The 26,093-nt window shown below is 41.8% G+C and overlaps 1 protein-coding gene and 1 long non-coding RNA gene across 4 annotated transcripts in view; one reads left to right on the top strand and one right to left on the bottom strand.

Annotated features, from left to right (window-relative positions):
• Window positions 1–4,298: 4,298 nt before the first annotated feature.
• Window positions 4,299–8,935, bottom strand: IL6 (interleukin 6). The gene is made up of 5 exons (XM_077122107.1): window positions 8,822–8,935; window positions 8,491–8,675; window positions 7,380–7,493; window positions 6,534–6,677; window positions 4,299–5,270 (listed from the first exon to the last, which is right to left on the bottom strand). Exons 1-5 carry the CDS (start codon window positions 8,838–8,840, stop codon window positions 5,094–5,096), a joined length of 639 nt encoding a protein of 212 aa, XP_076978222.1. The 5' UTR covers window positions 8,841–8,935; the 3' UTR covers window positions 4,299–5,093.
• Window positions 4,734–26,093, top strand: part of LOC143650830 (uncharacterized) — a 116,652-nt gene continuing 95,292 nt past the window's right edge. For 2 of the 3 annotated variants that reach the window (XR_013159679.1, XR_013159681.1), the window contains exons 1-3: window positions 4,734–8,551; window positions 9,191–9,321; window positions 13,410–13,571. This is a non-coding gene — a long non-coding RNA (uncharacterized LOC143650830). The remainder of the gene's footprint in view (window positions 8,552–9,190; window positions 9,322–13,409; window positions 13,572–26,093) is intronic. The other variant, XR_013159680.1, reaches the window with a different exon arrangement.

Below are 26,093 nucleotides of genomic sequence, written 5' to 3' on the forward strand. Positions count from 1 at the left end.
AGTAAAATATTACTCCACTATCCAGAAGCCTACTAGGCACAGTTATCTTAGAGGAAAATGACTTACAATTTAACTTTGGCCCCAGAGAGGAGTCAACACTGGGGACTTCTGAGGAACGCAAGGCCAGTGTGGGGTTAGTTAAAGGAAAGAAGAGTGTGAAAGGAGCTCTCCTAGAAACAGCTGAGTCTGTGACTATTAAGCCAATTTAATTAAAATCCTGAATAGAGCCCGTTTAGAGTACTCCCTGGGTCTCTGCCTTTAATCATCAAAATCACCTGAGAATTTGTAAAACGAATGAGGGGAGGGGAGAGCTGGGGAGGGGAGGGGAGGGGAGGGGAGGGGAGGGGAGGGGAGGAAGGGTCGTGCCTTCTAGGGCACCAGAAATTAAAAAAGAATGGCAGAGGAAACCAGCGTGTGACTGTGAAGTAGCATTTCACATAAAAACGTGCAACCTCATAGTTCCGTTTTTAGATCTGTTGCTTATCTTAGAGATATAAAAATTCTTGCAACCGCTTTTTCTGCAGGAGGCCAACCACTACCTAGTTAAATTGAATCAATTCTGTTAAGCATACAAATAAATTATAACTGCCACAGTGACCAGTACTCAGGATATGGCAGAGTAGCTATGCCTTTGAATTGTTTTCCCTCAACTCTAAGTTCCTTGACAACAGAGACCTTGCCTGTCTTATTCTCTTATTCACCTTATAGGTGCTCAGAGAATATTTGAATAAATGAATGAATACCCTCAAATCCAAAATTCTCTGCTTATACCTCCACCCAGCCCTACTTATTCCCTCCCTCAAAACTTTCACTGTATCATCTGGAGTTCCTGAAAGTTGCTCACCTGTCACCAAATCCAAACCGAATCTAGCTGCTAATATCTTTCTTTGGTTGTTGCCATTGGCTTCTCTTCTCTTGCCATTGCCACCACCCTATTTTAGGACATTGTCATCTCTCCTCTGGACCACAGTGAGGCCTCTGCAATGTTCTCCCAACATCCTCTCCTAGTTCTTTGCCATCTATCTTCCACAGGACAGCTTGAATGGTCTTATTAAAATGCAAATCTCATACTTTCTTCCACTACTTAAAATCCACCAATGCCTTCTAAGCACATGTGGGATAAATTCCAAAAGTTTAAATATATTTGTAATGTGGCTTCTGATACTGTCCATGATCTGTTCCCTCTCCACCCCATTTCAACCACCTTCCTTCCTGTTCTTTATGCACTGAACATACTGTACAGTTTCCAATGTTTCAACTATCATGTGCTATTTTTGGATCCAGATCTTAGCATATGCTGTTCCCTCTTCCTGGAATGCCTTTCCTTTCCATCTTGGCATGGTTAACTCTTACATACTTTCTGCATCTCAGCCCAAACCTCTCTTTCTTGAGGGAGCCTCTGTAATTGCCCTCCCCAGGCTTAGTCAGGTCCCCTTGCCATGGATGCCCCCAATGTAGGTTCTCAGTGCACCTCACATATTTCTTTTGTAACCCTCATCACACTTACGTGCTTTGTTCAATGTCTGTCTTCTCTGCTATAGGGCACACTACAGGAGGGCAGGGATCATGTCTATCTTGTTCATCTCTATCCCTAGCATTTCCTGACATATTTGGTGCTAAATACATTTTTTTAAATGCATTTTCATTTTCAACTTTGAAATGAAAGTTCCAACTTTTGAAATGAAAGTTCAAACCTAAAACTTCAAATGGTTCCTAGGCCAGATAAGTCCTGAAACCCAGAGGTGTCAGTGTCTCCTAGAGTATCAACCAGTTCCATCCGCCTACCCCATATTGGCGACACCATTTTGCAACTCAAAAAATGTTAAAATGGACATAACCCAAATATCCCTAAAGAAAGGGAGAAGGATTAAAGGAGTTGGAGGAGTTATGACAGAGAAGTTAGGATTTGACAAATGAGTATGCTGCATCATTATATTGATATTTCCTCTTAGTCTCCAGTGTCTTGGAACAGCTACAAGGAAAAACCTGAAATTGTTGACTTGTGACCCATATCAAACTTTGAAATCTGTTCTAAAACTACTTGTTAAAATGTACTTTGAAATTTATTGCTTTTTTTGTAGATGTTATATTTCACAATAAAAAATATTTAAAAAAAAAAGTGTGCATTGGTCAACTTCTATTTTTCTGTGCTCTTTGATTTGGCCCTAATTTTGAGAATCTCACTTGTGATGCAAGATCTCTAGAAATCAGAGTATGTGACTGTTCTTGCTCAGTACCTCTCGGTTCTTAGTTTCTGTGGAATTTCCCTTGCCCAGCTGAACTCTTCCCTGGGAGAGGGAAGTATATGGTGGTTAGTATGAGAGAAAGCTTTATTAGAAGGCATATTTCTGGAATTAGAAAGAGGGGATATTTACCAAATTCTCAATGTTGAGATGGGAATCATGTACAGTTTTCCAGGTTGCCTCTCTTTCAACACCACTCTCAATAGGATATGCTGGAGGGGCGAGTAATATTGCCACTGAGAAGGGAAATGGAGGTAGGAGGATATGTATGGACTATTTATTGCCTCTTCCAGACGTCCTTAGAATGGGTCTTTCTAACTATTGTTCCCTTAAATGAAGATATGTAAGTGCACAGTTTTTGCAATTTTTCCACTTACCAGCCAGCAGGATATGTGTCCAGGAGTGGAAGTGTCTTATATTTGATTATCTAACATATGCTTTCTTCATTCAACAAAAGTTTATAGGGGCCACCTGTGTTCAGGTTCTGGGCCATGGGCCCAGGATGCAAAGATGAATGTGATATAGTCTGCTTTCTTGGCTGGGAAGAAGAAAATCCACAAATTGAAAGAAAAATCCACAAATTTTAAGATGTTACATAATGTGGTAGGTGATACAATGTGGGATACAGATGGGTATGTACAGTGTTTGAGGAACCCAGAGGACAGAATCAGTTTGAATCTGTCATGTACCTCAGAAAAACCAAGTTCTTTAATCCTCATTCAGTATTGCTGGGTGAGAGCTTTTTGATTGTTTCCATGGAGATATTATCCACCCAATTTGGTGGTAACTTTTGATTAGATGGTTTCCATGGAGATGTGTCTCCACCCATTCAAGGTGGGGTTACTTACTAGAGCCCCCTAAGAGGGAAGGATTTTGGAAAAAGCTTTGTAGCCACCAGAACTGACAGAGCAACCAGAACCAATAGAGCCCACGCAGCTAGAGACCTTTGGAGATGAAGAAAAACGCCCTCAGGGAAGCTTCATGAAACAAGAAGCCAGGAGAGAAAGCTAGCAGACATCACCATGTGCACTCCCAGCTGAGCTAGAGACGCTGAACTTCATCAGCCTTTCTCGAGTGAAGGTAACCTCTTGTTGGTGCCTTAATTTGGACATTTTCACAGCCTTAGAAGTACAAACTTGCAACTTAATGAATTCACTCTTTTAAAAGTTATTCTGCACCCACCAGAATGGCCATTATCAACAAAACAGAAAATGACAAGTGCTGGAGAGGATGCGGTGAAAGAGGCACACTTATCCACTGTTGGTGGGAATGTCAAATGGTGCAACCACTATGGAAGGCAGTTTGGCGGTTCCTCAAAAAGCTGAATATAGAATTGCCATACGACCCAGCAATACCATTGCTGGGAATCTACTCAAAGGAATTAAGGGCAAAAACTCAAACGGACATTTGCACACCAATGTTTATAGCAGTGTTATTTACAATTGCAAAGAGATGGAAACAGCCAAAATGTCCATCAACAGACGAGTGGCTAAACAAACTGTGGCATATACATACGATGGAATATTATGCAGCTTTAAGACAGGATAAACTTACGAAGCATGTAATAACATGGATGGACCTAGAGAACATTATGCTGAGTGAGTCTAGCGAAAAACTAAAAGACAAATACTGTATGGTCCCAATGATGTGAATCGACATTCGAGAATAAACTTGGAATATGTCATTGGTAACAGAGTTCAGCAGGAGTTAGAAACAGGGTAAGATAATGGGTAATTGGAGCTGATGGGATACAGACTTTGCAACAGGACTAGATACAAAAACTCAAAAATGGACAGCACAATACCTAATTGTAAAGTAATCATGTTAAAACACTGAATGAAGCTGCATCCGAGCTATAGGTTTTTGTTTTGTTTTTACTATTATTACTTTTATTTTTTTCTCTATATTAACATTCTATATCTTTAAAAAAAAAAGTTATTCTGTTTGTGGTATATAGCATTCCAGTGGCTAGTAAACTAAAACAGAGGCTGGACTTCTAATTATTAGGAAACTTGCACATTGCTATGTCTTTTACAAGTATTTACCTAGTCTCAAGGGCTTTTGATTGCATCCTTAAATTTATTCCCTGTATTAATATGCCTTGGAACATTATCCATCATCTCTCAGTTCCCTGGGAGGCAGTGGAGCCTAAAGGTTAAAAGCAAGGGGATTGGTGACTGATAGTACTGGGTTTGAAATCTTGCCTTTGTGTAACTTTCCCACTGAGTGACTGAGCAAATCACGTACTCTCCCATACCCAAAGAGTCTGCTAGCACCATGATTAAATATGATAGATACAATGCATTAAGCTTAGCATCTTACATGTAGTAGCTGCTCGACTTGATCATTCTCTGGGAGATTCTAGCTCTTTTGTTTTGGTGTTTGGCGACAACTTATTTATATTAAGCTTCATAGAACATACAAGCATGTCTGCTGATTTTTGTAAAAAGGTGCTTTATTGGTATAAAAACAATTCAAACATTATATAAATACAATATAAATATTTTTAAAAAAATATGTATAAGTTAGCAATTTATTTGAGGTAAGCCTACACATTCCAAGAAATGATTCGGCTCTGAAACAAAGATATTTGATCTGTATAGCCATTTTATGTTACTATTTCAAAACTAATACAGAAAATATTTCAAGTGGCACTTCATAAAAATATAAATACCTATCCCTTATATAAATTAACTGAACTTCACATAGTTAAATATCAATAAATTAAAAATAATTAAAATAGTGTCCTAACGCTCATACTTTTAGTTCTTCATAGAGAACAACATAAGTTATGTGCCCAACGGACAGGTTTCTGACCAGAGGAAGGAATGCCCACAAATTACACTGATCTTAGATACTCGGGCTGCTTAACCGAAGAACCCTCAGGCTGGCCTCCATGAAGTTCTTAAGGCTTTGCAGGATGAGGTGAACTGTTGTATTCTTCAGCCAGTCGGTCTGTGGCTGCTTAGTCAGCAGGGTGGCATTTGTGTTTGGGTCAGGGGTGGTTACTTCATCTGGATTCTTTATCTGAAGGGAAAAGAAAGCAGAAAGGATTGTTTAAATAGCGAAGCATTCTTTGCAGTGGACAGATGCTCTAATTTGTGGGAAGATGTTTAACATTGGGGTGAATGAGACCATTGGGGCTGCTGGTTCCAACTCTCCCAGGTGGAGTGAGCTTCTTCTCCACAGAGCCCATGGCACTGCATAAGCCCCTCTCATAACTACTCAGTCAGGATGGTATCTTTGCTGCTCTGCCTCCCTTTAGGCCACAAGCATCTCGAAAGCAGCAATGGTATCTTATATTCTAGTTTCTGAAACAGAGCCTAGCATATAGTTGGAATGCAATAGATGTTTGTTGCCTGAAGGAGTATGGATAACCTATAGTTAAAGATGTTTGGTAGATTCTTTAGTGGTCTCGAATACTCCTCACTGGTTTCCCTTTCCCCCATTCATCTAGCATCTATTTAGAGTGTCCTCAGAGCCAGTGAACTGTGAACTCAGATCCAGTGGTATAAAAAAGCACGAGGAAACACTTTTCCATAGACCCACAGAACTTGGGGATAAGTCACTTTTTGGAAGCCTTCTGCCTCAAAGTGTGGTCCTGGAGGGGCAGGGTCACCTGGGAGCTTGTTAGAAATTTGAATCTCAGGCTCTACCCAGACCACAGAGTCAGACTCTGCCTTGTAACAAGATCCCCAGGAGATTCGCATGCATATGAAAAAGCATTAGAATTCCTGGTTTAGAGCAAACAGTCCATGATAGAACAGATGGATTGGCTCATTCATACCTTGTGCAGCCAACCCTCCATTATTTGGCATTTGAACAGTTAGCTACCTGCTCTACTGCCCTTCACTTTTGGGCCATTTCTCTGCAATAACTCTCCTGGTAATAAATAGGGAAAATTAGTTGAAGCTACCAGGATGTCAAGAATGTTACTTGGCGATAATTAAAATATTAAAGTACTTCTTATGCTCTCTGTTCTTTGTTATGATGGACCACTGAGTATGGTTGCATGTACCTCCTTCTGCCTCAGATTTTTTTTTATTACTTAATTAGATATTGAGTTAAAATCCATCATATTTAAATGGAACAGTTTTAAAAGGAATTATGGGTACCCTTTGTAGAAAGGAGAGAACAAAAGTTTTTAATTATCAGGAAATATTTCCTGGATCCTTCTATTTCCACATAGCTATCTTTTTTGACTTGGCTTTGTACCCCCAAATTCTCTAGTTTGCTTCTTTTAAGCCTCTCTTCCTCCATGTCAAGTCAGGGGGTGAAGAGACTTCTCACCTTTTGCTTCAGGATCTGGACCAGGGCTTTGGTACCCATCTGTACATCTTCGATCTTTTCTTTATAACCCTCAAAATTCTTCAGGTACTCCAGGTAGATCTGAAACTCCAGAAGACCAGTGGTGATTCGCATCAGGCAAGTTTCCTAAAAGGAAAGATGAGGAAAAAATGGCTATTGCAAGGAAGACAGACATCCATTTTTAAAGTTAAAGTTGTAATTTAGCAATTTCTCCCTCTATCCTTCCAAGGAATTTCAAATACTCCTTAGGCATCATGTTTTGGGACACAGGACAGCATCAGCCACTCCATTAAAAACATCTGGACAATCAACACACTACAGTCAGTTTTACTCAAAACCCAACAGATGCTAGAATGTGGCAATAGGGCCCCTTCTCTAATTCTTCTCTTGATGTCCTTCCCTCTGGCTGCCTTCCTGCCCTTGCCACTGTTGGGCTGAAACTACCTTTTGTGGAAAAATCAGAAGTCAGTGCAGGCTACCTCACTGTTTGGAGGGAGAAGGATGTGGAGAAAGGCCTCAGCAGGGAGGGAGGACAAAGGAGCTCGCCGGGGGCAGCCAAAGAGGAAGACGGTCAAAATTGACCAGCCAAACATGCAAGTTTTGCTCTTAACATTTCACAGATGGGGCCATTTCTAACCATGCCTGGGCACAGATAAGTTGCCTTCAAAAAAAGTTTTAAATTGTCTTTCTCAGGAAATCTATATACTGCACTTAACATCTACCCCATTCTTTGTTGCCTTTGAGTACCTGTCTTTATACAGGTCCTGCACACAAGAGGGAGAACTTTTCCCCAAGCAACAGCTGAAAGTGAATATGATGAGTCCATACCTCGTTGAACCCAAGCTGGAAGCATCCATCTTCTTCTACCAGGGTTGGAAGGTTCAGCTTGTTTTCTGCCAGTACCCCAAGTGTTTTTCCACACTTGTCATATTTGTCACATATCTGAGAAGGAGTACCAGAATATTTATTATACAAGTGCCCCTAAGACAAACGCCACTAGAGGGCCGATTCAAGTTCTAAGACGCTTAGTAAGTTCTCCAAGAAAAATGAGGTCACAACCCATTGGCATCCCAGCAAGTAAGGTACATAAGAGCTGGGTACATTTGGGTTCCACTTCAGGCTCAGCTGTGCCTGCAGGCTTGTCATTTATCCATAGTCTCAGTTTCCTTATCTTCAAGTTAGGGGAAATTAAACACATCTTTTCCAAGTTTGTGAGGATTAGACATAATATCTATAGATAATTGCTCAGTACTAGTAGGTACTTAATAAATGACAATAACTGATGAAAAGGGGTTAAAAATAATTGGAGCCAGCTGGAAGGCCCTCTGAGATCATCTAGTCCACATGCAGAATTTTACAGGTGGGACTCGGAGCTCGTAAAGATTTGCCCAGAACTACAAATCCAGGCTCCCAACCCCCTTTCCCGTATTCTTTCTTTGCTACCAAATAGAGCATCTTGGAGGCCGCTGTAACCTACTTACGATTTTGCCTGAAATGACATTGGGAAGTCCTAACTGCTCAGCTTGCAAAACCTAGAAGTACTGCACCTGCCCTGAGAAGCGGAACATTCATTTCAGGTGGTACTTTTCTAATCTTCCCAAAGTCCAAGGGACAAAAGAAGGCCGATATCTTGTTTTTGGCTAGGGAAAAGAGAGCCTTGAGAAGCAATGATCCTCAGTTCATGCCAAGTGTGGAGCTGGGAATGGGCCAGTGGGCATGGATTCCAGCTCAGTTTTGCATTTTCCAGGAAGGAAAGTTAACATCCTGAGATCAGCAGCAGAGGAGAAACACAGAAGACAGCCTGCCCCTTTGGCCACTAACATGAACGATCCCAGACCCCAGCAGAGACCTCCCAGGCATGAGAGCCCCTGTCTGCTTCCAGGAGCAAGGAGATTGAATGCCCCACATGGGTCTTTCAACACCAATCAAGGCTACCCACCTCCTGTTTCAGTTCAGAGACTTTGCCGTGGATGTACTTAATGAGTTCTTGGGGTGAAGAGGTGAGTGGTGGTCTGCTGGGGGTGCCACCGTCTTTGGCATCTTCTCCCAGTTGAGCTGGGGTGGGGAAAGCAGTAGCCATCACCAGGAGCAGCCCCAGAGAGAAGACAACTTGGCTGAGGGCGCCTGCGTGGAGGGAAGAGAGAGCAGCAAGTTAGGCGGCTTCAGCGCTGGGGGAGCAGTGCTGCTGGCCGTCTGCCAGCCAGCACACACACGCCCTCCCATGGGCGCTCGCAGCCAGCAGCTGCAGGGCTGGGATTTTCTTCACTTACTTGTGGAGAGGGAGTTCATAGCTCAGCTCCTGGAGGGCAGATGGGGCTCTGGTTCCTGGTGGGCTTGAGGGCTGAATGAGCCTCATACATCCCCAGTCTCATATTTATTGGGGCTTGAGACTCTAGTATTGAGACTCATGGGAAAATCCCACATTTGATAAATCTTTGTTGGAGGGTGGAGGTGGGGCCAGAGCGGGTGGGGCTGATTGGAAACCTTATTAAGATTGTGCAACGTGACGTCCTTTAGCATCACAGGAATCACAACTGGGGGGGGGGGGAGGCGAGGAAAGTGCGACTTAGGTCATCATTGAGGCTAGTTCTAGAGGCAGGATCCCTTTCCCCTAACTTTTCTTTTTCCTTTTCTTTTAGTGACTCAGCACTTTGGCATCTCTTGAGAAAGAAAGTAAGGCTTAAGAATGCACGAATTACTACAAGACAAAAAAGCTAAAGCTGACTATGATTAAAAACACACACAAGACTTCAATTACAAGATTAATAGGGTAGGCTTCAGTATCTCAGTTTTTTTTGTATTTGAAAAAAACCTAAGATATTCTGATCTGAGCTTCCTCAGACAATACCACACGACCCATCAGCCTGGGATCACAAACCTGGTCTTACCAGTAACCTGCTGTAGTTTTCTTTTCCTGGCTCTCACCGTGACTTGCCGTTATAGAATCCTCTGGCAGCCCTCAACTCGTGCAGTTATTTATAAGAGTCTCTAGTTGCTCACTTAAATGATTGCATCTGCCCCTCTCCTCCTCACCTGATTCTGCCCACTTGGGTGAGTGCACTATCAGCTGCGCTTGCTCCCTTTATGGTCCCTTGGAGATCCTCCCCATGGAGCTTTTGATTTCTGCTGAGGGTAATCTCTTGCACCTTCCCCACTGCTGCCGGGCCCCGCCAGCAGTGCCTGCCACCCTGCGATCCTGCTCCTGTTGGGGACCCGGGAGGTGGCCTGGTGGTGCTGGATCTGCTGGAGCCATGAAGGTAAAGAAGCCCGCTTGGTTCTGGACTGAAATAGGGAGAACACGCCTCACCTCTTTAACAGGGATGTCAAAGGAGGAGCTTGTGGCAACCTTTGGAATCTGCGGTCACAGCTCCCCTCTCCCTGTATGACTTGATTTGAATCCAAAGGTACCTAATGTAAACATGGCTCTAAGCTCTGAATCACGCTTCCCCTCCTACACCCAAGTCTTTGCTTACGGACTCCCCCTGCCCTTAGGATGAAGTCTCTTGCTGAAGGGTCTTGGTCTCATGCAAATGGACTCTGGACATGGCTGCAGGACCAGTTTCCAGGCACACAGCAGCTCTGAGGGTTATTGGCTCCAGATTGAAGCTGGAATCCTTGTATTGTCCGTACCAAATGTATGTGCCAAACACAGTGATAACATTGCAATTGGGTTCTTTGCTTTGGCAAAGGGGACTCTTCAGGATTGCTAAAACAACCACTTCTGCTAGCTAGGACATTTAAAATATGAATTGACTTTGGAAAGTTTTGTTTTGCGTGTATTTCAGGCCGTGCCTATTGGGGAAAGTGAGGTCATCCACTCTTTTACTGACATTCTAAACAGAGAAGCTGGTTGGCCCTCTGGAACTAGCTGGGTTTTTAGTTTGAAAATGAAAATGGAGGAGGATGGCTGATGGTTTCACTTTTAGTGCTCTTTGGTCTTGAGCGACTTGGTCACTCTGGAGCTGAGTTCTCTCTCATGCGCTGAATGGAGCCTCCTCTCCCAGCACCCTGTGCTCTGTGCCCTGATAGGCCTCTGGTTTTCCTCAAATATCTATTTTTTAAAAATATAATATAGTAAAATTCAGATACTTAAATATTGTGGATGAACAACAACATCCAGGTTTATCTTTTCATTAACAGTGTTTTTAAAGTAGGAAGTACATACACAGGATAAAAGGTTCAAACAGGACATAAGGGCATACAGGAAAAGTAAGTCTCCCTTTCCTCAGAGGTGGTGCCTAACCCAGTTTGTCAACTAAATCCTCCATTACTAACCTGGGTTTCTCAACTACCAGATCCTTACCTCTGTTTTTGCTGTATTGGCTCAGTACGTGTACACACACACACACACACAGACACGCCCTCACTTCCAGTGGTCTGGATGCATTCATGCATTTCCACGTGGAAAAGCACATGTAGATTGTAGACTTTGAGTCACCGACTCGGGTCAGAACCCAGCTTTGCCACTTGCTAGCTGGTGACCCTGGCTAAGTTACTGTAAAGATCTGTGCCCTTGTTTGCTCATCTGTAAAACTGGGATAATGATAGTTCTCTCCTTATTAGGGCTGTTGTGAAGATTGAATGAGATAAAGTATGAAAACACTCATGGTGCACAGTAATCATGCCATAAACATTAGCTTCCTTTGTCTCCCTGTCCGTCAACTCACCCAGTGTCTTATCTGAAGGAACTATGAATAAGCTAGTGATCCTCAGGTCTCCCAATTATTTAGCCTCTGGAAAAATGAATTTTTATGTTTCATTGAAAATAATTCATGGCACAAAGTGAGAAATGAAAAAGAAAATGTGACTTCTTTTTTGAGAACATTAAGATCTCCAAATCAGGCCCCTCAATTTAGATCATCAGCATAGCTTGCTTCTCTTAGAGTTTCTGCAGTGCCTTCTGCTGAGTGTTCTATGTCAGAAGTTAGCAGCCCTCCCTGTAAGTGGCCTTATCATTATTCAAACTCCTGAGGGTGGCACTCAGATTATTTTCTTCTGGAAAGGGACAGGAAAGGGACAGGTGTATGTGTGTGTGTTTGTGTGAGAGAGAGTTTGAGGGACACTGACACCTAGCATGGGTCTTTTATAGCTCAATACCTTGGGTTGGCTTTTGCTTGTGGGAGAAATGGATTCTCCCTGGATCTGAAGCTGTAATTCCACCATTAGCACTTCCTTCCTTTTCATCTTAATAGGGCTTCTACCTAGAGAGCACATCCTTCTTATTTTAATACGCACTGATGACCAGGAAAGGCTTTGTTGTCAGCCTTTATTAATTCACACCTTAATTATGAGACTGCCAGCTGAGACCAAAAGAGCAGGACAAATGGGAACACATTGGGAGGAAGAAGGAGCCCTAAGTCGGTTTTCCTTCCTTTACCACTTTATCTAGGGCTGGCTGGTCCTGTAGATCCCTCAGAATTATTGCCCATGCATGCCCTACATGTTGGTGGAGTCCAGTTCATAGGGTCCCTTACTGCATTCAAGGTGAAGGGGGGAAACTAACTTAAGCTTTTAGGGAGAATGATGATCTCCACATCTCATAAGTGTGTGGTGTGCCTTCTGTTTGCATTCTGGGTGGTGGGGGTATGGGATTGGGTGGGTCTGTGATTTAAAAGGAGGGAGGATCCCAAGGTAAAAAAAGGGAAGTCACTGGGTACTGAGGAACTTGCAGTTGCTGTCAGAATTTAGTTTCACTTGTCACGATGTCTTAAGTCTGCAAACTGAAACAGTGGGTAATTTAACAGCTCCTTCCAGGATTGAGACCTTCTGAGCAGGTCTACAAGGCTCTTGGAAGTGTCTCTACTTTAAGGAAAGTGGTGGTATTGCTTGGAGAGAGAACATAAGGGATCTGTGAGATGCTTCTTTGGAAAGGCGGGTTGATTTTGGAAGGCAGCCAGGCCTGGGGACCAAAGCTCCTGAGAGTTTTCAGCCTGGCCCCATCTCAGTGTTGGCCCTCATAACCTCAGTTCTGAGGCCACATTTGCTGCCCGTCTGTGGCTCTGGCCTCAGCTTTTCTGAGGAGGGGAGGGTGTTCTGAGATTGGGCCTAGCTCTCTGCAGGCCAGAAAAATGGCGTAGGACCTGCTATGATTCCGATTCCAGACTAGGCAGGGAAGTCGGCCTTGTTTTGCCCTCCTTGTTCTACTATGTGCCGAGTTACCACCCCCTGCTGAGGTGGGAAAACCCAGGCATCCTAGGAGGGAAGTAACCTCCTTTGGGACAATTAAGACTCCCCTGTCTTGGACCCTACACCTCTCCCCCCCACCCCCCCAGGACCATAGCCCCTTTCTCCCCTTTCTCTAGGCCTGGAAAGGTACTACAGTCTCAAAATGTTGATAGCCATCTGCTCTGAACCTGGTTTGCTGAGGAGAAATTACCTTGCTAATTCCAAAGGAGTCCCATTTTCTCTGCACCCTCAGGGGTGGGGAGGTCCCTGAGGCTGAGTTTCAGTGCTTTGTTCTCCATCTGTGGGGCAGGCCTTCTATGTTGATGGCAGCTGATTCTGCTTTACAATTAGGAAACTTCAATTTGTCAGCTAGGAGCAATAAGTTAATTTATTCTCATAAGAGTCATTTGAACCATCTTTGGTTTCTCCAAAGATCTCAGTTCTCTTGAGCTCAGTGTCATAGGCAGAAACTAAGCATGCAAAAATATTGGCTGATTTTCTCTACTCTTTTCCCTCAAAATTAAGGTACTAAGAACCCATTTACAGGCATCACATGTAACGGCTAGACCAGGGGATTCTGTTGGCCTGGTTGTGGCATATTTCATCTCCCTTCCCTGCCCTTTTGGTGACTTATTTGTTAAAAAGCATGACTTAGTCCTCTGGACTTAGCCTTGTGTGTGCTCTTCTTTGCAGGCTGAATCCATGAAGGGAGGGAAGATTTCTCTAGTCTTCTTAATGGAATAATTCCCATGAAATGCTTTGGAGTATTGAGAGCTCTGTAATTCTGAGAGTTTCTTTATTTCTAAAGAAGGGTCTACCTTGATTGAAAAATGTGACGGGAGAATCTAGATCCAGGTAAGAAGGTCAAAGAACCACAGGTGATTATTCCAAGCTATTGAATTCTGTGTTTTCTCTCTCTCTGTGTGTGTGTGTGTGTGTGTGTGTGTGTGTGAGTATGTGCTGCACAGGACAGAGTCCTTGACCCTAGACGTGCCATAGACATAGATGTGCCATAGACATTGCACCCTCTCTGTGCAAGGACAGCCTTAAATGCCAAACATCCCCCATGAAGTCTGAACTGGTTGGCTGCTGGTGCTTTGACCCAGCAGGTCCATGGCTCCTCCTGGGCTGCTTAGGTCTCCACAGTGGTCTATGTCTGAGCCCCAGGATTATGTCCCCCAGGGCTCTGTGGGGTGATTGCTCTAAAACCACCACCCTGGAGGCCATGTTTCTTATGTGCTGCTTTCCTGGGTGGGGGGGAGGGCATGAGGCACAGAAAGAAAGCCATGACCTAATATAGCACTCAGCTTGTCACATAAACAGGATTTGTAGAAACTCTTCCTTTTACCCTAGATCTGAAATTGTCTTTTGATGTACACAGCAAGGCGTTTCTTAGGAAGTTTGCTTGGGCACTTGCCACCTGTGCTATTGCTGCTGACTGCCTGAGATTCTTCCATCCTCCTGGGACAACCAAGAAGGAAGCCTTCCTACATACTCCTCTCTCTGTATCGTTTGTTCATTGTGGTTTCAGGAAAGCTGTTGAAAACACTAGAGGTGTCATCTGAGGCAGGTCAAGTGTCAGTGGGAGATTTGGGTGCCAGGCTATTTTGGTCTGGCATTGTGTGGCTACTCTCCTGGCCAAATTTCTAAAGGCCACCTGGCCTTCTTGACTGCAGGATTCAGAATGGGGTTGTGGCGTAACTTGCCAGCAAAAACTTTTGGCTGAATATAGGGTTTCCCTGAATTAAGCTTATCTTTTCTCTGCATTACCGAATCCTTGGTTTCTTGTGTTTTACAAGTATAGCTGCAAGCAGATATGAGTGCTGAGAAGGTCACTAAAAAGTGAATTGTGAGCTGGGTACTCTCCCATCTCAGGGCTCCATTTCCTCCTTTGTAACAGGAGACAGGCAGGGAGATGCTTTCTGAATTCCCTGCAACATTTTGTGATTCCGTGGATCTTCATTAGCTATGCTTAACAGTCCAATGCTTATTCTTGATGAAACTAGAGGGCTAGGAGACTCCATATTGAGAAGTAGTTCTTAAATGTCCAAAAGTCATACCCCAAAAAGCTGTTTGTAGACCTGTTGTGACTGGTTAAGGTACCACCCATTATGACATGTGGAGGATCTTGGTGCCCTTGGGACAGACCAAACTGGTTCAGAAGAGGCCAGAATTAAGACATACCAGTGCAAGGAGGCAGCAGTTTTTTTGGTTATTGTACACACACAAACAGATCAACATTCAAAATTAAACGTTTAAAAATTAAGCAAATAATACATGTTCAATGTAGAAAATGGATAAAAAGAGAAAGAGGCTAAAAGGAAAAAAACTACCTTTGCCAAATTATCTTATTACCTGGAGTTACGTAATAATTATTATCATTACGGTGTAATTGTTCTGGAGGTTTTTCAATATAGTTATACATATACAAGTATCTAGGAAACAGCATATATAGTGTTTTTATAACCTGCTTTTCTTTTTAATATAGCTTTTTATGCACAACATTCTGGGTAATTCTCTGAGTAGTGGGGATATAAATAATAGATCTACAATAGAAGTACAATCAGAATTCAGAAGGAAAACATAAAGCGAGGTTTATAGATGACTCATGAATATAAACACTTTCTAAGGCACTGAGAAAAAGTTCATATCTTTTTTTTTTATTAGAGAAGTTGTAGTTTTACAGAAAAATCATACAGAAAATACAGAGTTCCTATAAACCCCCAGTTATCAGCATCTTATATTAGTGTGGTACATTTATCACAGTTCATCAAAGTATATTATTACAATTGTTTCATTAACTATAGTCCATGTTTTATGTTAGATTTCCCTAAAATTGTGTTATACAGGCCCATGTGTGTTTTTGTTTAATTTTTATTCTAGTAACATGTATACGACTTAAGATTTCCCCTTTTAACCACTTTCAAATATAAGATTCAGTGCTGTTAATTATATTCATAACGTTGTGCTACCATCACCACCATCCATTCGCAAAACTTTTCCACCATGTCAAATAGGAACTGTACAATTTAGGCATTAAGGAGTTCATATCTTAATGAGGGTAAGGAGCATTTGAAAAAAGAATCACTGGTTTTCCCTGGCGGTTAATTTAAAGGTTTTTCATGGAGTAATGAAATCTCTAAATCAGTGTGTCATGTTGATTGTTTGATATCATGTACATGAAATTTGAAGTTCGGCGGAAACTTGCTTTTCAGCTGGTTCTAGTAACGTGACACTGCCGAGAGTTGGTCGGAACTCCGAGTGGGCGTCAGTAGCTCATTGCTTCTCAGCGCTGGAGGGAGAGGACAGGTGGAGTCCTGTCGCGGTGATGGCGTCATATCTCTCGGCATCTCGTGTGCCTCATTTCCTCTAGTACCTTGAAATTCCTTATTGGGGAGTATTTTACCAAGCCAAAAATAAATAAATAAGTGCATCTTGATAAGGAGTTTGCAGTCTTATGACATCTCTTTTCTTTCCACTGTCAGTTCCGGTTGTATCTCCCTGAGGTGACCTATTGCTTGGTGTGGCTCAGTTGTTCCTGTAGGAGAAAAGGCATTTCTGATGGGAACTGAAGCTAGACCCACCACAAAGCTAAACCCTCCTGTAGGGGTGGTGGGGGAGGTGTTTCGGGGAGGGGTGAATAGCCTTGGGGAAACTGAGATATGGGAAACTACTGGGCTATTTTAGCACTTCTTTCACCTTTAGATACCTTTAAAAAATGTAATCCCAAATACCTATTTGGGATAGTTTGGATGTACTGTGACATTCCAGGAGGTCTCCTGGCCCTTGGCTTCTATGACCATGTTTTTGTTTTGTTTTATTTTGTTTTTTCCTTATAAGATACTGGGAATAATTGGAATAACCAATCAGTATTTGTTAAGAGCTGGGTTCTGGGATGGATACTTTACTTACATTAATTCCTTTAAGCTTCCCTTTATTGGAACTGGGTATTATCTTCACTTGTGGGACTTGAGCAAAGGGTGATGTTCGGAAGGAGAGTTAAAATGTAGTAGGTAGGTTACCTGCAGGGTTGCCAGATAAAATACAGGATGCCCAGATAAATTGAAATTTCAGATAAACAGTTTTTTAGTATAGGTATGTTCCTATACTTTGCACAGGACATACTTATGATAAAAAATTGTTCACTGTTCACCTAAAATTCAAACTTAACTGATCCCCCTGTATTTAACTGGGCACCTTGTATTTTTATTTGTTAAGTTTAGCTACTCTAGATAGGTGGGACCAGATCATGGGGAAGGAGGTTTTGTTGAAAGGTAGGTGGAAATGAAGGAAATAAGGAGCCAAGAAAGGTGGTTTGAGCAGAACAGTGATACGATGAAAATATTTAATCTGAGATGACGGGAAGTAGGCTCTGGAGGATTGGAGTCAGGGAGCTGAACCTGGAGGCTGTTGCAGCATCTTGACACAGGACTAGGACGGGGGCCAGGCAGGGAGATGTTGGAGCTGGCACAGGCTCCGGAGAGCCCATCATGCATATCTCTTTCCAGCTCTGCATCACTGACTCCATCAGACATGGTGTGAGTCTTTACACCACGGAAGTTGGCAAATGTTCCAAGTTAGATATTGCCCTCCACCCTGAGAGCTAGTTGTGAAACATTTTCCAGTATGCCACTGGGTCCAAGGTGATGGAGGGATATTTTGAAGGCAAAATCAATGGAATCAAGAGAGAGATTGGTTAATATGTGGGTACTATTTGGGGAGTGCAGGAAAAGCATGCACCAAAGGCATTAAAGTCTATTTGACTTTATTATATTTCAGAGGCAATCAGCCATAAAATGTGTCAAGGAGATTATTCTGGTATATGCATACTGATTCTATGCCCCCAGATGAAAGATGCTGACAGAGAGAGTGAGGTAAGCACAGGGCAAGCTGGTTCTATAGCAAGAGATTTTGTAGATTTTCCCCCAGACAGATACTGGACCATGCCTTGGTGGATTAGGATAGAGGCTGACTCCAGCTCTTTTTTTATGCCGTGAGTCAAATTAGAGACTGAAGATTGGTCACCGTGAGGAAATTAGACACGAAAAAGAGACAGCCCAGAGGCCAAGAGTTCCGCTTTGTCATTGTCTTTTTCCCACCCACAGTGGATGAATAAGAAGCTGCTTTGGGGCCCGTGTTCTGAATGGCCAGGAAGGGTTCAGAGGGTCCCCAAGAGACTGCTTGTACTTGGGTCATAAGCTAAGCTTTTGACTGTACCAGAATCACAAGGAATCACTTCTAATGTTGTTTTTGGCATTATGTCTTAGTGTGCTGCATCCTCCTTCTGATTCATCTCTGCTAGTTCTATTGCATGTTTCTAGGACATTGCATTAGGAAAATAAACTGTCATTAAATCCACCCCCCCTGCCGTCTTCTAACAACCTGGTTGGTACTTGACTGTGTTGTATCCAAACTTCAGAATATTGAGTAAATTATAAAACTCCCTAAAAGAAATGTAGTCCCATTACATGGCACAACTCCCAGGCAGGTCACACGGGACTCTACGCTACGTTTTTTTTCTCCAAAGGATGTCAGTCTTTCAAAACTGTTTCAGTGCAGGATCAAATGACATCTTGCGGATGCTGTGACGTCTCTATAATCTGAATATCCATCAAAACTCAGATCATTCCTTGATACTCCGGGAAGTCTTCTCTGACCCATTTCCAGGAATAATGAGAGGTTTCCCTTACTCTCCTGCAGGTCATGTACTATGGAAACTAATCTGTTTCCAAGCAGTGCTGCAATGGTACACAGACTCTGAGGTTGACTGCCTGGATTCAAACCCCTGTTCCACAATTTATAAACTGCAGAGAGCTAGGAAGTTATTTTCAATCTGGGCTTCATTTTTCTCATTTGTAAAATGGGGAGAACAATCAAACCTTACATCATACAGTTATTGGAACCTATGTAATGTGTTTTGTCTGGCATACAGTACGGGCTCTATAAGCATTACCTATTATGATTATTTCTCTCTCTGCATTTGAGAATTTTATAAGGACTCTATCTTTCTAATTCCAACAAACAGCACAGAACTGAACACCTGGTAGTTGCTCAGGGTGATGAATGAATAAAAGGTGGGCTCTCTTTCTTACTGATGTTTTGAAAATTATCATCAAAGGTTTGGAAGTAAAAAACAACTTCAGTTGTCTGATTTGCTTTGTGTGCTTGTGTTTTAAAAGTCGTAAAATATTAAGCTCACTTGACTTGCAAATTAGACACAAAGATTGTAATATTTTATGCAAAATTTTAAAAAAATGTTCATTCCATATTTCAGACAGTGTGGCTTGCTAGGAAAAGCATGGATTTCAGATTCAGAAAAATTGGTTTAAATGCCAGCTTCATCCCTTACTGCTTGTGTGTCCTTGGGCAGGGGGCTTGATTCCCTGTGCCTGAGTCTCCTCATTTGTAAACTGTGGCAGATAAAACTTACCTTCTGAGGTGGTTAGGAGAATTAAATGAAATCACATATATGAAGCACAATTATTTGTGTATGTTAGAGTGTTGGTAGATGCTATTTTTTTGGTTGATGTTATAATAGGAAAAGATGGGGCAAGGGAAAGAATAGAGGAGAAGGAAAAAAGAGAGAAAAGGATTAAGATAGACAAAGCAAGAAGGGAAGAGAGCTAAAAACAAAACCAAACCAGAAATAGCTACTAAAAAAAAAAGGCAAATAAATTGGCTTGTAGATTTCATTTTATTTTTAAATGTTTATACACACACACACACACACACATGCACACACACATATAGTTTTTGCATAGATAACTTGTAGCCATGACACAAAATTCAAAGGGTGTCAGTGAAAATTGAGTTACTTCCACCATGCCTGAGCCAACTAATTCAGCTTTTTAGAGGCAACTACTATTACAGGTTTCTTGTGATTCCTTCTAGAAATATTCCATACATCTATGTGTACTCATATTTCCCATGATTTAATTTTATTCTTCTATTTAAATGGTGGCACATTAATTACACTGTCTACACCTTGCTTTCTTTGCTGAATGTGTCTGAACAGTCTTTTCTTATCAGGAGGTTCAGGGCTGCCTTCTCCTCTTAGCAACTGTATTCCATTTATTTAACCAATCCCCTTTGATGGAATTTTAGGTTGTTTCCAACCTTTTGTTATTACAGATAAGGCTACAATGAATAATCTTGTCCAAGTGTGATTTCACACATGTGAGTGTATTCGTAGGAACATTTCCTAGAAATGGAATTGCTGACTGAAGGGATATGGTCAGTTTTGATAGATAGAGGCAGATAGAGGTTGTACCAATTTACACTCCATCGGATGTGGTGGAGAACACCTGCTCCTCATACTTCCGTCCGCGTATGATACGATGAGTCTTCTTGATCTTTGCCAGACTGATAAATGAAAAAAAAAAAGTATCTCAGGGTAGTTTTAATTAGTATTCTTTTATTATAAGTTAGCTCACATATTTAAGAGTCATTTTTATTTCTTTTTCCTGTCAGCTATCCTTTGTCTATTTTTCTGTTGGTTATTGACACTTTTCATGTCAATTTGAAGGAGTGCTTGATAAACTCCAAAAGATAAACTTTTGTTTTCCATATGTATTTTTGGTTTATTGTTCCTCTTTTTACCCAGTTAATGGTGTTTTTGTCGTGCAGAAAGTTTTGATTTATATGAGGCAGACTTTATATGCTTTCTTTAATGACTTGTAGGTTTTGTGACATACTGTTAAAAGACTCAGTCTACTCTGATATCATAAAATATTTTTCCAGTTTTCTCCTAGTATCTTCAAATAATAGGTTTTGAAGTATTGGGAAAATACAGATTACACTTGTCACAAGATAAACTATTCTTGTCACCACTGTTGTAAATACATATACATAGAAAAAATGCTGCCATGTGTGAGTGGTGGAATAAGTGGTAGTTTTTCTCTCTTTGTTTTCCGCATCCATTATGCATTGCTTTAGCACTTAGAAAAATATTAACTAAAAGCCTACTTTTACCTGCTTTAAGTTTCTTTAGAGGTGTTTCTAGGTGCCGGAGTCTCTCGGGAGGCTGGTAATGCCTCACTTCTACCCTGAAACAGCTTTGGCCCAAGTCCTAATGACTTCCCTGTTACTAATCCAGTAGAAGCCTGGTTGTCCTAATCTTGCTTTTCCTCTGGCATACCTGAGGCCCCATCACTCCTTCCTGCTGGGCCTGCTCCTCCTCTCTCTCTGCTGCTCCCCTTTCCCAGCCCTTGCTCCTTCCTAGTCTTGGATGTTCCTTAGGCCACTGGCCTAGCTGGGCCCTATAACAGGCAATGTTACGGGGGACCCAGCATGTTCCTGGTGCATCATGTATATTATTTCATTTAATCTTCACCATAGTCTTCTAAAGGAGCTTCAGTTATTAACTGGATTTTCAGTTGAGAAAATGTTAAAATTAGAAAAGTTAAGTAAGCCCAAGAGCACCCAGCTAGCAAAGGGTAGAGCACAGATTTAAACACAGGAACCCCGTGCTCTTAATGGGCACTCTGAACTGCAAGTCTGTGATTCCACTAAACTATCCCAGCCTCCCCCTCTGCATCTTCCATGGGCCAACCCATGCTTCATGGCTCTACTCGCCTTTTCTCTTTTGTATATATGACTCCCAAGATTATGACCTTAGCTCAGATCTCTTTCCTGTGCTCTAGAGAGCCCACTGGCCATTTCCATTTAGACAATCCACAGGCACCTTAAATCATAATCTCTCAATATTGTGAACCTGGGAAGCTGGGGGTTGGTATTTTTTATAGTACCTGGTATAAAATGCAGACAGATAATAGTACTTGGGTAAATTAGAATCAGTTCATAAGCATTTATTGAGCACTAACTATAGGCCATTGTCCTTGTCCTCACGGAACTTTCAATGATTCAGCTTGGTTAGCATATTCTAGGCTTTGGAGGTCAAGAAATCTTTTTTTTACAAGATCGGTTGCCTCTTCCCACAGCCCAAAGTAATTTGCTTATCTGGATGGGAAGGCCCATTCATTTCCTAAAAGGGAAAGGGGGTTCCTCTCTAGGAGTAATTCTCAGAAAGTAATTAGCATTGCAGCCCTGAAGCCTTTAAAGTCAGTCCATTGGAATTTATTACAGACTATTCTAATAGAGCAGTAGATTGAAGAAACAATTGGATTCCAGAGGTAAGAGGAAATTTCAATAGGAAAAGGAGTTTTCTGTTTGAAAGTCTGGGTTTATAGTTTTGCAGTTTTTTATAATCAAAATAGGAAGAATGTTACTAATTCCAATTCTTATTTCTCTTTAATTAAAGAAATAAATTATAAAAGTAACACATGCTTATTGTAACTATGACAAGACCGCCAGCCCCTCGAGATGGCCACTGTTAATGCCCTGTGGTTTCCTCCACACCCTGTCCCAGGCTCCCTCCAATGCATACAAACAGCCTTCCTAATACACTTAGTTTTCAGGGTTTGTTTTGTTTTTATAATCCTGAAATCATACAGTACAATTTGGTTTTCTCCCTTAATGCTACATCACAGTTATCCTATCTAGGTCAATTAATTTATAGTTTTCATTATTTTTAACAGTATGTAGTATAGCATGTTCCACAATTTATTCAACCAATTTCTGCTTGAAGCACATTCAGGTTGTTTTCAGTTTTCTGTCTCTAAAGGAGACATCTCTAAAGGACATCTGCAGGAGATATCCTTGTACATATATTCTTACGTAATGAAGCATTTATTTCTAAAGAGTCCTAAAAAATAAGACTGCTGAGCTCCAGGGTATTAACTAGTTTCTAAAACTACATTAAAATATGAGCAAGGAAAAGGGAAAAGAGAAGTAATGTACTTTTGTGAACCAGGTACCACCCTAGATACTTTCTATAAATTGTTTTAATTTCATCTTGGTCTCCTGCCTGAAGTACTACCCTAGTATCCCTCCTCTGCATAGTCACACATAAGCTTGTCATTCCTTTGCTTAAAAACCCTGCGGGTCCCCATTTCCTCCAGGATAAAGGCCAAGCTACTAAGATGGTGCACCATGATTTGATCCCTCTCTTGCTTCTCTCTATCTCCCTCTTTGCATTCTAGGACTCCTGTACTGTTTGCAGTTACCCACAACCAGGCTGCTGCTGACCTCTAGAACTTTGCTCATGACTTCCCCTCTGTTCTGATTGTCTTTCTTCACCTCTTCCCCTGACTATTCTCTCGTGTATCAATTAGCACTCGGTCAGTCTTTGCCTCTTTATACCTTTTCTTCTTGGGTACATGCTCCGGGGATTGTTTTTATAACACCTTTTGCAGGTTGGTTTGTGAATTGGTCAAATCTCTATGGCTTAACATAGTACAGGTTCATTGCTTGGTCATTAACAGTCTGCTGCAGGTCTGGGTCATTCTTCAGGCAGCTCTCATCAGCTGACAGAGGTGCCACCAATCCTGCATAGTTGTACTGTTTGGAACACAGGGCCTCCTTGGTTGATCTGGCAGAAAAGAGTGCAGAGAGTATCATGTTGGCCCAGGAATGACCATGCTACTCCCATTCTCAGGCCACTGGTCAGACCTGTTACACAGTCCTGCCAACTAGAAGGCGTAATCCTCTCATGAGGCTGGAAGGAAAAGAGAACTGAACATAGGTGTGCACTGAAAGTCCCTACCACAGGTGAAATAAGACCACTCTCCATATGTCTGTTGTAATTATTGCATGGCATTAGAATCATGATTTATGTGTATCTTCCCCACTAGAGTAGGCATTTTTTTGAAGGTAAAGGATTGTCTTATTCAACTTTGTATCTCCAATATCTGGCAAAGTCTGGCACATAGCAAGTGGCCAAGAAACATTTGTTGAACAAATTTGTAATCTTCATTTTATAGATGGAGATACTAAATTAGTTCACCTATGATTACACAGCTAGGAGGTAACTAAATTGGATCAAACCCAAGTCTATCAGATTTGTAAACCCATGCTTTTAGGAAAGGTTCTAGAAGTTAAGATTTCCAGGTCTGATTTGGGACAATAAACAGTTCACCTATAGGGAACAGGTTCAATCTTACAGACCTGAATCCTAACAGTCACTTTAATACACCAAGTCCAGGATTTCCAGGAGTGTATCTACCAGGGGGCCTCTTCTTTATGTTCTGGGAAGTAGTGTTGAGGAATTAAGCAGCACAGACCTTTATGACCCAAGATCTCTCAGGTGTGGATGTAAAAGCAAAAACAAAGCAAGAGAAAACCAGTCCCTGACCAAATCAAAGGACGTTCAGGTCACCATCAGAGAATCCCTCTGTCCCAGTTTAGTGAATTTGAATTTAAATAACACCCTTATTTTCATGTAACCTGTGTGACTACTGTAGAACATGTGGTTTGACATTGAGTTTGAGCACCAGCTCTGCCACGTCAACCTTATCGCGGAATTTTTTGGAGTTGTCTTTTCCTTATCTATTAAATAATACAAGCATAAGAATGTTCATCTCACTGTAATTTCAGGTGGACTACAAGGTGCTAATTTTGTATTCCATTGTGCTCAAAATTCCAATAGAATTTGATAAGTAACCTACCTTCCTCAACCTCCCATAATTGATACTATTTGTTAATCTTCTACAGGACTCTTATGTTTGTATTCCTTTTATGTTGCTATTTTTATGTGGCTAAAAGAGCATTAAAAGACATTTTTCAAAGGTAAAGTACAGGAAGTGGAATAATTTTACCCTCTAAAAACAGTTGTGGGTGAAAATTATTTGCTAGGAGTCCGACCAGTAAGTATTCAGTTCAAAATAATACTTATCACTAATCACTTGTTTTCCTTTGCCCTGATTTGTTTTCATCATAGCATTTGCAACAAATTATATTATTTTTCTATTTGCATACCTGTTCATTGTCCATATCTCTCACTATCATGGACGTTTCTTGAGGGCAGGGACTTTATTTTGTTCACCACTGTATCCCAGTCCCTATGGAAGTGCCTAGTGCATAACCAGCTCTCAGTATTTACTGAATGAATGAACAGATGGGTCATTAATAAATATAAGCCCCTCATTTAGGTAATTGTTTTTTTGATATGTGTGATACACGTGCTAATCTGATACTGCTCTTTTAATGGGATTTAAATGTGATGAACTCTTAAAAGTTTTATTTATTTATTTTTTTAATTTGGCTATGGAACTGGAGAGTTCATGAATGGTCAGTAAAATAGAAGAACTCGGTTTCCAGCAAAGTACATTTTTATATAGAAATGGAATAAATGGGAAGTGAGGCTGATTTTGCACTGCTAGTGCTTCTAGTGATGACTATTTAAGATGTTTTACATATTTGTATTATAAAAGTAATGAGGTTCCCTTCTACCCACTGACCCTTTTTCCCACTGCCCACAGATGAGCACATCTGAGTTCTAGTGTTTTATGCAATGTGTAATATTTTTATGTAGTGAGTGGGTCACAAACTAACTCACCCCCTACAACTGGATGTACAAAGTGCCGCATCTCTCTATTTTGCTCTGATGTATTGTCATTTTTCTCACAAGTCCTTCCTGTTGGGTGACAAGGAAGCCTAAACCTGCCTGTCACTGGGAGCTCAGTCTCTTCTGCTTTCAGCAATCTCCTTTTGCTCTGTCACTGTGCCTTTCCAGGAAATTGTTGGCCCTTCGGTACTCTGTTCCTCTGACTTCTCTACTCCAAGAGAGCACTTGAATATATTTGAGAATTTACTGGGTACCTGTGGCTGGAATGTGGGCCATTGGTTACCTTGCCCCTCTGGTCAGCCTGCTGGTACCTCCTCCTGCAGCCTGCAGCTAGGGGCCCCGAGGTCCATCTGCCATTTCCCCTGGGGTCTGCTTGGCAGCTCTCAGCTGCTGGTCCCTCATTCCCACTTCCCCACATACCTTCCACGCAGATACCCATTGTAAGCTGGCCAGCCAACACTTCTGGCCACATTCTGTGCCCTTTCCAGGGACGCAGGAACTTGTATATACTCCCCATCACATGCCAGCTGAGGGGTCTCTGGGTCATTAAACTCAGATCTTTCTTCTGCCTCATCCTACTCTACCCTGGATTTCCCCCCCTCGGTGTTATGTGTGGGGCACTATGTGGGGCAGTGTCTTCCCCATGTCTCAAATGGAAAAGGAACAAGAGGTTCTCTGCTTTGAACTTTCCCCTCAACCTAACACCCACTCTCTGGGATTTTGGCTTGGGAGGCAGGATTTCCATAACACACAGCTCACTCTGTGCCTCTCTCTTGGTCTCTCCTCTTCCCACAGTCCATTGACCCTGAAGGTTGGGCTTTTACTTCTCTTTCCGGTCTTATAGGGACTTCTCCTATGACATATCTTCCTCTGTCTCAATTCTAGTACTGCGTCTTAGTCTAAACGCTAAATGCAGAGATCAGGGACAGAAATAAGCCTGCCAATAGAGGAACATAAATTAGGAAATACTTCAA

The sequence above is a fragment of the Tamandua tetradactyla genome, chromosome 1 (genome assembly GCF_023851605.1).
Source record: "Tamandua tetradactyla isolate mTamTet1 chromosome 1, mTamTet1.pri, whole genome shotgun sequence".
Classification (NCBI taxonomy): domain Eukaryota; kingdom Metazoa; phylum Chordata; class Mammalia; order Pilosa; family Myrmecophagidae; genus Tamandua; species Tamandua tetradactyla.